This window comes from Quercus robur, chromosome 4, assembly GCF_932294415.1.
Source record: "Quercus robur chromosome 4, dhQueRobu3.1, whole genome shotgun sequence".
Lineage (NCBI taxonomy): Eukaryota > Viridiplantae > Streptophyta > Magnoliopsida > Fagales > Fagaceae > Quercus > Quercus robur.
In genome coordinates, this window is record NC_065537.1 from 48,777,195 (window position 1) to 48,789,803 (window position 12,609).

Sequence of the window (12,609 nt, forward strand, 5' to 3'; positions counted from 1 at the left end):
TCTGTTGTTTTAAATGTACAATGACAAATAGTAGTAGATTTTAATATCTACATTTAATTTAGTTAGTAGGTGATGTGATAATTTCTTATTAAAACAAAAAGAGATTTTTGTTAAAAAGGTACTAGAGGTAAGCCAAACCCATCTGATGATGTTCAGAAAATCAGTAGGCTGGATGCTTCGGGCTTTAATGATCTGAAAGGCCTGAAAAGGAAAACAAACAATCAAAGGAGACCAAGATTGACCGGCCAAGAACCCTCCGATGATGAAGTTAGTTTCTCTCTTCAAAATCTAGAATTCCAATTTTCTGGGAATTGTGTAAAAGGAAAAACTTGCCTTTATTTGTCAGGAATGAGTGTTTATATAGTGCTATTAGAGTTGTTACTTGTCTTGTAACTTCCCCCACACTTGTGGAGGTCAAAAGGTTTACACTCCATTCTTATAACCGCTGTAGAAGTTACGACATTTACTCTCATCTTCTATAACTGCCATTGGAAGTTAAGTGCTTGGCAGGAGGTTACAGTGGTGCATCAGGATCTCACCACATGGTTTGATTCATAAGCCCATGTAGACAAACCTTGTATTGAGGGTCGTCCATGTCTGGACGACCTTCCTTGGTTTGGACGAGCTCCTCTTAAAAGCCCATGAATAATATAGTGGGTGAGTAGTAGGCCCAATTACCATGGTGTTTTATATTCTATGGACGACTACTCAAGGACGAGCCATACTTGTCAGGGACGAGTCATACTTGTCTTTCCCCATCACCATCTAATATTTTTCCAAGTGATCATTCCTTAAGAAGAAATAAAAACTCTCTTCATTTAGCCCTCCACCTCATCAAAATCAAAAGATTGCATTTATGTTAATGTATAGATTAATTATAATTTATTAAGTAGTTAATTACATTTATTTTCATGTATTAAATTTCTATAGATGTTGCAGTGATTATTTTATTATATTTATTTTTTTGAGAATCCGGACAAACCTTTTATTAAGGTAATGTGCTAAAATCAGCATGTAGAACATGAGTGACATCTGGAGGTACATCTTCCATCCAGATTGACAAGGGAGGGGGGGAGGGGGGAAATGAGTGCTCTTCTTGCCAGAGAATGAGCCACCTTGTTACAATGCCTACGTATATAAGATAAATTGAAAATAGAAAACTGCGAGGCAAGGTAATGAATATCTGTTACAGTGTGACCATATTGAGCTAGAGACCTATGACCATCCTTAAGAGAACTAATTAAGCCAGTCGAGTTTCCCTCAAGCTCGATATTATAGAAACCCAATTCAAGGGCAAGTTCCATTCCACATCGTGCAGCCAACGCTTCTACCTCGATGACAGAGTGAGGCAATGGTACTAGTTGAGAGAGCGATGCCATAACCTATCCATCACCATTTCGGATTATTACGCCCAAACTAGCACTACCTTATCAAATGTAGCACCATCGAAATTTATTTTGAAGTAAGAGGTCGATGGAGGAATCCAGGCCGCTTGGGATTGTTGAGGGAGACTTCTCAGTGGACTCACAGAGAGAGAGTCACGTTACTGTAGGCCTATGAAGCACGGACGTGGCACCGGAGGTGCGGCACCCGCGTCGGACGCGGCCGGACGCGGCGACGCGCGAGGGACGCCGTTGCCCGCGCGTCCGGCCGAGTCCTGCCACGTGGCAGGCTCGAGATCTCAGCCGACTCGCGCCGATGCGGCTCCGACTCAGGCCGTATCGGCGGATATCGGCAGATATCGGCCGATATCGGCCGAAACGGCCGATTCAGGCCGAAACGGCCGAAATTTAAAAAAAAAAAAAAAAAAAACACACACACACAGAACACACCGTTTAATCTAAATACTAAACCCTACTCACTCGTTTCTCACTCTCAGTAGCTCTCTGCCTCTTTTTCGTTAGTTCTCTCATCTCTCTCATTCCGTCTCACTCTCTCTTGCTCTGATCTCTACGACTCTGCCTCTGTCTCTGGCTCTCTGCTTGGCTGGTTGCTGTGAGTTTGTTCTTCAGCTCATTCTTTCTTTAACTCTCTCTCACGCATTCTTAACTCAGGTACCTTTTAATCTTAGTTTGATCTTTGATTTCAATGATTTGTGATTTGTGAATTTGTGAGACTGATTTGTGAATCTTAGACTCTTAGTTTTCAATCTTAGACTGATTTGTGAGACTGATTTTATCTTAGTTAAGTTAGTACTTATTACGCATTGTGAATTTGTTTTGTGAATATGTTTTGTGAATCTGTTTTGTGAATGGTGAATCTGTTTTGTGAATGAACTTGGGTTTGATTTATGTATAATTTATTTAATTAATACTTAATACTTAATAGTTATTATTTGTAGGTTAAATTGAATCTATTGAATTTTCAATGGATGAAGTTACTAGCTCAGAAACTTCATCTCAAGAGATGCCAAATGCTGAATGTCCTCTTTGGCAGTATGTGACTAAAGTAGAAAAACCATCGGGTGCTACCGTTAAAAAAGGGGGAAACACATACTTTAAGTGCAATTATTGTGGTGTGGTTTATTTGGGATCCTATTCTAGGGTTAAGGCTCATTTGTTAAAAATTACTAATAAAGGTATTAAAGCATGTCCTAATGTGACACCGAGCCATAGGTTGGAAATGTAGCGAATGCATGATCAAGTTGAGAAGGATAAGTTAGAGAGTGAACAAAGAAGTCGAATTCCCTTACCCCCACCTATCCCAGGCCGTGGGCCTATACCTATTTCCCCATTTCGGAGACAGGAAGGGAGTGATAGTACAAATCCGATTGATGGTAAGAGGAGGAAGGTGGCTGGGATTTCTCCTATTGAGAAAGCATTCCAGAATACTACTAGATATGAATTGGATAGTAGAATTGCTAGGATGTTTTACACTGGTGGGCTTCCATTTAACTTTGCAAGGAACCCACATTATCGTAATTCCTATGCATATGCTGCTACTCATAACATCCCAGGTTATGTTCCTCCTGGATACAATGCCTTGAGAACAACACTTTTGCAAAAGGAAAGAGCTCATGTTGAAAGACTCTTGAAGCCAATTAAGGATTCTTGGCTTGAAAATGGTGTAAGCATAGTTTCTGATGGATGGTCAGATCCACAAAGAAGGCCTCTTATTAATATTATGCCTGTATCAGATGGGGGTCCGGTGTTTGTAAAGGCAATTGATGGGTCGGGTGAGTTCAAAGACAAGCATTATATTGCTGGGGTGTTGAGGGATGCTATAAAAGAGATTGGACATGAAAAAGTTGTCCAAGTCATCACTGATAATGCTAATGTGATGAAATCTGCTGGAGCTCTTATTGAAGGTGAGTATCCTAAAATATTTTGGACACCCTGTGTTGTCCACACTCTCAATCTAGATTTGAAGAATATTTGTGCAGCAAAAAACACTGAAAAGAATGAAGTTACATATGAGGAATGTAGTTGGATTACACGTATTGCTGATGATGCATCTTTCATACGTGTTTTTATTATGAACCATTCAATGAGGTTGGCAATGTTTAATGAATTTAGTCCATTAAAATTGCTCCAAGTTGCTGATACTAGATTTGCTTCAATTGTTATAATGCTGAAAAGGTTGAAGTTGATAAAAAGATGCCTTCAAGCCATGGCTATTAGTGAGCAATGGGCTTCTTATAGGGAGGATGATGTTGGAAAAGCTGTAAAGGTGAAAGATATGATTCTAAGTGATCTTTGGTGGGATAAAGTTGACTATATCCTTGAATTCACAGCACCTATTTATGATATGCTACGAGTAGCCGACACAGATAAGCCTTGTCTTCATCTTGTGTATGAGATGTGGGATTCAATGATAGAGAAGGTGAAGACAGCAATATATCGGCACGAAGGCTTGGAAGATGATGAGTATAGTTCATTTTGGAGTGTGGTGTATGATATACTCATTGATCGATGGACTAAAAATTGTACACCACTACATTGCTTGGCTCATTCCTTAAATCCTAAGTAAGTACATTTATTTTCTATTTTCCTTAGTTTCCTCTTCTAGTAAAACATACGTTTCATCTATATTTGTTTTTTACTCTTTAACTAGGTATTACTCCATTGAATGGCTTTCGGAGAATCCAAAACGCATCTCGCCACATCGGGATCATGAAATTTCTATGGAAAGGAGCAAGTGTTTGGATCGATACTTTGAAGATGAGAGTGAATTAAAGGCAGTGAAGTGTGAGTTTGCTTCATTCTCAGGAGGGAGGTTTCCTTCACCAGATGCCTTGACAGATAGGTGGGACTTACTACCTTTGATTTGGTGGCAATACCATGGCTCCGCATTTCCAATTCTTCAATCCCTTGCCTTTAAACTTCTTGGACAACCTTGTTCATCCTCATGTGCTGAGAGGAATTGGAGCACATACAAATTCATTCATTCCTTAAAAAGAAACAAAATGGCTCCTGCACGCGCTGAAGATTTGGTCTATGTGCATTCTAATCTTCGACTCTTGTCAAGGCGCAATGAGGAGTACGTAAATACATCAACAAAGATGTGGGATATTGCAGGAGACTCTTGGAATGAGAGTGACATACATGGAGGAGCTGGCATTCTTGAGAATGCAGCCCTTACACTTGATGAGCCAGAGTTGGAGGCTATGGTTATTGGAAATGCTAACACTAGTGTTACTACTAGTGAAAGTGAAGTTCGAAGTGAAGCTATTGATGTTGATGTTGATGATGATGCTAGTATTTGATTGTCTTGTTGATGATCTTTTATTTTGTTTTAGTTTCAAATTTGCAAGTTGTATTCTAATTTCCGAACATCATGAATGTTTTAGTTTCAATCTTGTGGGTTGTGTTTAATTTATGAACATCATGTTTTAGTTATTATCTACTATTGTCTATTGCTCTTAAATTTGGTATATATTTGTATAATGTAAAAAAGTATGCTTAGCAATATATTAAAAATATAAATAAAAATGTTTTTAATAATTTTTTAATCGCCGAGTCCCGCTGCACCCGCACCCACCTTTTTCAAAAATTGCCGAGTCCCGCACCCGCACCCGCACCCGCACCCGAGTCCCGAAACGCACCCGTGCTACATAGCTAGTGTAGGCATTCCTTGGCTAACTACAGCAATTGGTTCAATGGTACCACAGGTTTACTCAATCTCAAATTGTTGCAACGATTCCAAACCGCACAAATCATCTAGATAAACAGCTCTGGGTTCATATCTTTTGTAAAAACAAAGCCAAGCAAGTCAATGAAACTTGAACTTTGTTTTAGCGGGCTGTGATTCCAAGTTGGTGTCAAATTCCAGAGGTTGTCCAACTTTGAACTATGGAACATGGCATGGGCAATATCTTCTTGTTGTAGCTTACAAATGTCACAAAGACCATCGGGTACCACCTTCCTCTTCATCAGATTGGTCTTCGTAGGTAGGGAGTTTTGACAAGCACGCCACACAAATTTTTTTTACCTTTGCTGGAACGTTGAATCCCCAGATTTTATTACATAATGGTTTCATGTTTTCCACCATAGAGTTGTTGGGTTGTTGGGCTTGAGAGGCACGCTGCAAGAACTGATACTCGGATTTCATCGAATACTCACCATCAGGATTCCATGGCCATATCAAAACGTCTTTTTGGATTGATTGACAGAGAGGGATTCGCTTGATGGTTTCTTCCTCAAACACAAAAAAATAGTTATCAAGGATGTGCTCTTTCCAAACTCGTTGCACCGGGTCAATTAAGAACTTAACCTTGTGTGATGGCAAACCCGGAATGACTGGAGAAATAATCCTTGGATTATTTCATGTTGGAAGCCAATTGCTACCCCAAATATCAATTGCAGCACCTGTTCCAATTCTCCAAGAGGCTCCACATTTAATGACTTCCCTTCCCTTAATGATGCTTTTCCAAGCATAAGAAGAATTGTTGGGATTTGTTGACTCCATCACCGAACAATTGGGGAAGAACTTAGCTTTGAAGACTTAGTAAAATAAAGATTGGGTATCACAAAGGAGGAGCCATGTCTGCTTTGCCAAGAGAGCATCATTATGCATAGTAAAATCTTTAAAACCCAATCCTCCCTATAACTTGGACTTGCACATTATCTCCCATTTCAACCAATGAATTTTTTGATTTTCTCCTCATTGCCCTCAAAAGAATTTTCAAATAAGTGCTTCAATTTCATGGCATAAAGTGATTGGGAGCTTGAAACAAGACATTGTATATGTGGGGAGAGCTTAAGCAACATATTTAATCAGGATTTCTCTTCCTACCTAGATCAAGAGTTTAGCTTCCCATCCTTGTAAGGTCTTCTAAATCCGTTGTTTGATATTTGCAAAGTTGTCCTTTTTCTTCCTGCCAATGAAAGAGGGAAGTCCTTGGTACTTCTCATAATGCTGTACCACATGAACCCCAATAGCATCCTTGATTAAAAGTTGCATATCATGATAAGTTGATTTGCTAAAAAATAGGGTAGTTTTGGTCCTATTAATTATTTGACCTGAGGCCCTTTCATATTTGGCCAGCACCTCCAACAAAGCTTGACATTCATTCTCCAAAGACTTGTAAAAAATCAAACTATTATCTGCAAAAAGAAAATGGGTTAGTCGAGGCCCTGTTTTGCATATGGCCACCCCCTAATATCTCCATACGTGGTTGCCTTCTTAATTAGCCCATTCAACCCCTAGGTGCACATCAAGAACAAGTATGGTGAAAGAGGGCCTCCTTGATGGAGTCCCCTTGTGGGAGTAATGTCCCCATGATGTTCACCATTTATTAGCATTGAATAGGATGCATTGGTGATGAATTCCATCATCAAATGTCTCCACCTTTCTTAAAAAATCAACTTTTTCCAAAACTTTCTCCATATATTTCCACTCCACACAATCATAAGCCTTGCTCATGTCTAATTTAGAACCATGTAACCAGATTTGCCAATCCCATGGTTTTTCATATAGTGTAAGGTCTCAAAGGCTACCAAGATATTATCTGAGATTAAAAGATCCGACATGAATGCACTTTGTTGTTTAGAAATAAGACGAGGCATAATAAGTTTTAATTGATTGGCTAAAACCTTTGCAAAAACTCTATACAACACATTACTTAAGCTTATTGGCCTAAACTCCGAAATAAATTTAGGATTTTTTACCTTGGGGATCAAAGTGATTAAGGAGTGACCCAAAGCCTTTGGCATGGAGCCCGAATTCAAAAACAGTAGAATAGATTGTGTCACATCACTGCCCATTAGAGACCAATAGCTTTGATAAAAAAGTGGGGGCATACCATCGAGCCTAAGAGCTTTCAAGGGAGCCATTTGTCACAAAGCACTCTCCACCTCCTCCACCTTGAATTCAGCTAGCAACATGTCATTCATCTTATGTGTAACAAGTTGTGGAATGGTGTCAGTAACCTCCTCAAAATCGGATGGATTTGATGTAGTGAAGAGGTCTTGATAAAAATTGACAATTGTGTTAACCACTTGATCTTGTTGTGTACACCATTTACCTGAAGCATCTCTAAGCATTTTGATGTAATTTCGTCTATGCCACTGGGTTGCCTTACATGAAAAAAACTTAGTATTTCAATCCCCATCTTTAAGCCACATGATTCTAGACCTTTAGCTCCACATCTTTGATTCTTTGTCCAACAACAAATTAATTTCCTATTCAAGTTGCCTCATTTAGTCCTTGGCTTGCAATTTTTTCTGCCCGTTGTAATTGCTTTTTCTTTTGTTCTAGGTCTTGACGAAAACTCCTAAAACATTTTTTACTCCATCGAGTGAGTTCTTCCCCACATTTATCCACCTTTCGGGGTACTTGTGTAGCACCTGGCTCATTGATTCTTTCCTTCCACACCGCCTCAATGTGTCACTATAGCCCTTGTCTGACATCCACATTTGCTCGAAATGGAAGGGTTTCCGAAAACAACAATCCACACCATCTGGAACAATCCATTGTGGTTTGTGGTTGGAGCAAGTTACGTCAATATTATGGACTTTTATTCCTGGAAAATTTGATAGCCACTCATTTGTCGCTATTGCTCTATCCAATCTCTCCCAAATTGTGTAGTTGGCATAATGCTTGTGCCACGTGAATTGAATCCTAGAAATCCCAAATCCATGAAGCCACATTGGTCAAGAACATCCCTAAACAATTACATTTGGTTATGGGGCCGAATTCTTGCTCCTTTTTTTTCTGATTGTCGTGTGATCTCATTAAAGTCGCCTACACCCAACCACGGCGCATTGGTTCAATTTTTCAGACTACGTAGTCTTGCCCACCCTTCATGTCGCTTCTGTTGATTAGGTTCACCACAAAAGCCCATGAATCGCCACTCATTCTCTTTATTTTTATTAATCGTAGTGTGAATATGGTTTTTGGAGAGAGTTTCAATTGATAAATCAAAGTCTTCCTTCCAAAAAATCACCAAGCCACCCCCCTTATCTTTCCTTGGAACTTCAAATTTATGTTTAAACTTCAAACGATTCTGAACTAGTTCTAGCCTGGCTTTGTTTGCCTATGTTTCGGCTATAAACACTGCAGAGGGATCTTTTGCCCACACCAAATCAGCAAGCCGATTTTCTGTACGTTGGTTCCCAAACTCCCAAAAAATCCATACTAAGAGACTCTTTGCTCTTGGTAGGGCTGTGAACCAACCTCTGCCAATATATTTTAATCATCTACATGGTGAGAAACCATAGGTTTTTTGTTTGGTAACTCAAGGTGAGCTGTGGCCTGGGGTCCATGTTTTTGCCATACTGATGTTTTGCCATTCGAGGATGAAACCGTGTTAGACCTGAGGAGCCATTTCCAAGATTGTTTAGGGTTTTCAGAGTTTGGTACATTAAAGAGGTGTAAAGTCTTGGGTAGGTTGGCTGTTTTAGGTAAGTGTGGTAATTGTAGGGATTTGGTAGAATTCTGTGGCATCAAGGAGTCATCAAACGTATCCAAGGCTGGCTGTGAAGAGTTTTCCTTATTAGGGAGACTTGATTGGAATGGCTCAGCACTAAAATTCTTACCCGTTGGTGGAGTAACAGGAAAATTAAACTTCCTTAACTCACTGTCTAATTCCTCTAGCTGTTTCTCAAACGGCTCTTCCGTACTATTACTTAATTTGTAGATTACTAGCCGCATTAGGAGTAATGGCTCTTCCTTATTATGACTTTGTAGAAACCATTGGTAGAGTAATTGTTTCTTCAATATTTTTTTCCTGGAGTAAACTAGCCACATCAGGAGTTGCCCTTGATGGTAGTGGAGCCATCGTGCCCCCAGTTGGAGTTGGCCTCGAGTTCATAGGATGTCTAGGACAAGAAGAGCTTTCTTTGTTTTCCTTGTAAAAGCCCGACATTGTAATCACTCGTTTTTGTGAGCGACTGTATGGTGTAGCATGTAGCCAAGGGCCAAATTGTTGGTCTACAGCAGTGTGAGTGACTTCACTATCAAGCTAGCTTTCATAATCCCTACATCATGTGTGAGACAGCTGCACCAGTAACAGAGATTTGGGAGCCCGCTCGTACTTAAAGGACACCCATTGTTCTTTGTTCTATCCCATAGATACCATTCGTCCTCAGCTTAGTGGTCGAGTAACATCCAATTTGATACGTACCCTCAAAAAGCTCCCACCCTCCTCTTCTGCCTCAGATGATTGTATCACCTGCCCAATAGTACCACATATTCCTTCGACCACCCTTTGGTTCATGAATCTTACTGGTATTTCGTGAACTTGCACACAAAAATATGCTAGATTGAAAGGCAAATCATCCAGTGACATGTCCGTATCGTATCGTCGCAACACCATCAGGTATTTATCAAAACTCCAGGGTTCATTCAAAAAGATGTTATCCACTTTGAGTTTGTTATCAAATGTAAAAAGAACGATATGGTTGCCCATGTTTTTTACTTTAAAACCATTTTTTGATCTCCATAATGGTGTAAAAGTCGTCGCAATAGTGTCAATGTTCAAAGTCTGCCTTGTGAAAAACTTAGCAGCAATGATGAACTCCAGCGTGGCAATCTCTTCCTCTAGATCGAAAGTTGGGCCTTCCTTGTCTATAATTGACAATCCATTGTAGTGTTTTGTCAAATCCTCCATAGCTAAAAGTGATAAGTGTTTCCCTGGCCCCTAAAAAAATAACCCACAAAACCTTAAAGATAAACTTGTTATCTTAAGGGACTAAGACACCTACAAGGAGGGACAAAAGTTCTACAACCTAGGAGAAGTTTGGATATTCCAAGCTTTTGCTAGCAACAGGGAAAATCTGTAGTGATTATTTATATGGTTATTTTTATAAAAATTTAATAAAAAAGAAAAAAAAAATGGAATATGACATTCTTTCTCATATTTAACTGATTTGGCAACAATTGAAACAAAAATCATCAAAAGGAAAGAGCAAATTTAATATAAATGCAATAAAAATAATTTTATTCTTAAAGTAATTGAAATAATCAAATAATTGTGAATTCACTAAAGTAATACGTTCATATTTTTAATTATATCAATCTTAAAATTTAAATTCCTAAATAATTTTAATAACATATTATATTGTAGGAAAAAAGTTTGGAGCCCAAGCCCAAACTGTATGGAATCCTGGTTACAATAACATTTTGCCAATATAACTAAGTGTTAGGAGTAGGACTGTGCAATGAATTTTAGGTAGTGAAGGTTGTCATGCAGGACTTAGGTTCTGTTTAAAACTTGGATAGATGCCATAAGTTATTAATTTCCCCTAGGCCTGTGGTCCAAGGAGCCATGCAAGACTTAGGTTTTGTTTAAAACTTGGATAGATGCCATAAGTTATTAATTTCCCCTAGGCTTGTGGTCCGAGGAACCATGCAGGATTTAGGTTCTGTTTAAAACTTGGATTGTGGTGAATCGGATGACGCGCAGTTACCATGAAATATAGTGTAGGCAAAACCGCTTTTATTAATAATAATACCTTCTTAGGTTATTTACATTCCATGGACGGGGTACAGCTTTCTCATCTAAGTCTTCCAAATAATATGCACCTATTCCTGCTACTGAAGTGATGCGATACGGGCCTTCCCAGTTGGGTCCCTTCCCTAGGATGGGTTCTTGGCATTACCCAAAATTTTTCTCAGCACTAGGTCCCCTGGCACCAGTGGCCGTAGTTTTACATTAGCATCATACCCCTGCTTGAGTTTCTGGTGGTAATAGGCCAGTTGGATTATTGCCTTTTCTCTTTTCTCCTCGATTAAATCCAAACTTCTTTCTAGCAGTTCGTTGTTGTTGCTTGGGGTGAAGGTGCCCATTTTCAATGTTGGAAAGCTAGTCTTTAGGGGGAGTACAACTTCGGCCCCGTAAGTCATAGAGAAAGGAGTCTCTCCCGTTGACAGTCGTGGCATAGTTCAATAGGTCCATAGGACGTGTGGCAATTCTTCCACCCATCTTCCCTTTGCATCATCCAATCTCTTCTTTAACCCATTAACTATGACCTTATTTGCAGCCTTGACTTGCCCGTTTCCTTGAGGGTAGGTCGGAGTGGAATATCGGTTCATAATTCCCAGATCGTAGCAGTATTTCCTAAAGGTCTTACTATCAAATTGAAGGCCATTGTCCTAGATGAGGGCATGAGGAATTTCGAACCATGTAATGATGTTCCTCCAGATGAATTTCTTTGCATCCATGTCCCTGATGTTGGCCAGAGGCTCAGCTTCGACCCATTTGGTGAAGTAGTCTGTGCCGACCATCAAGTACCTCTTGTTTCCTGCTGCTTTTGGGAAAGGGCCTACAATATCCAGGCCTCATTGAGCGAACGACCAAGGACTAGAGAGGGGATTAAGGACCCCTCTCGGTTGGTGGATATTTAGGGCAAACCTCTGGCATTGGTCGCACTTCTTGACATATTCTTGGGCCTCTTTCTGCATGCCCGGCCACCAGTACCCTTGAGTGAGGGCTTTGTGTACCAACAATCTTCCTCCTGTGTGACTCCCGTAAACTCCCTCATGCAATTCTTTGAGTAACAGCTCTGATGCTTCGAGGTGTATGCATAATAGGTATGGCCCAGAATAGGAGTGCTTGTACAGCTTGTGATCCTCTGACAGCCAGAACCAAGGGGCTTTTCTTCATATTTTCTCAGCTTCTGATTTCTCTTCAGGCAGTACATCATCCTTGAGAAAACTCATTAAGGGATCCATCCAGCTTGGACTCACTTTGACTTGATGGATTCGAACCATGTCCTTTTTGATTACGTCTACCTTGTACAAATCCTCGAGGAGGATGATTCGAGGTAAACCCTGCTCCGAGGACGTGGCAAGAGTGGCTAATGAATCTGCATGTGTGTTCCCGCTTCTAGAGATGTGCGTCAAGTTGAAGAATTCAAAGTCTAACTGCAAGCGCTTGACCTAACTAAGGTCTTCTTGCATTCTTACATCTCTGGCTTCCAACTCACCCCTCACCTGGCTCACAACCAGTCTGGAATCCGAGAACACTTCTAATGCCTTTCCTTCCATTTTCTGCACCATGGCCATTCCTTGCAATAAAGCTTCATACTCGGCTTCATTGTTTGTAGCCGAGAATCCTAGTCTCAATGACTTTTCTATAGTAATCTTCTTAGGGGATATTAGAAATAGCCCTACCCCGGATCCCCTTTGGTTTGCCGCGCCATCAACATACACTTTCCAATGTGAGGC

The 12,609-nt window shown here is 40.1% G+C and overlaps 1 protein-coding gene across 1 annotated transcript; it reads left to right on the forward strand.

Annotated features, from left to right (window-relative positions):
- The first annotated feature begins 2,631 nt into the window (after nucleotides 1-2,631).
- Nucleotides 2,632-4,845, forward strand: LOC126722079 (uncharacterized). The gene is made up of 2 exons (XM_050425233.1): nucleotides 2,632-3,965; nucleotides 4,054-4,845. The coding sequence occupies exons 1-2, from the start codon at nucleotides 2,632-2,634 to the stop codon at nucleotides 4,703-4,705; spliced, it is 1,986 nt and encodes a 661-aa protein (XP_050281190.1). The 3' UTR covers nucleotides 4,706-4,845.
- Nucleotides 4,846-12,609: the final 7,764 nt, after the last annotated feature.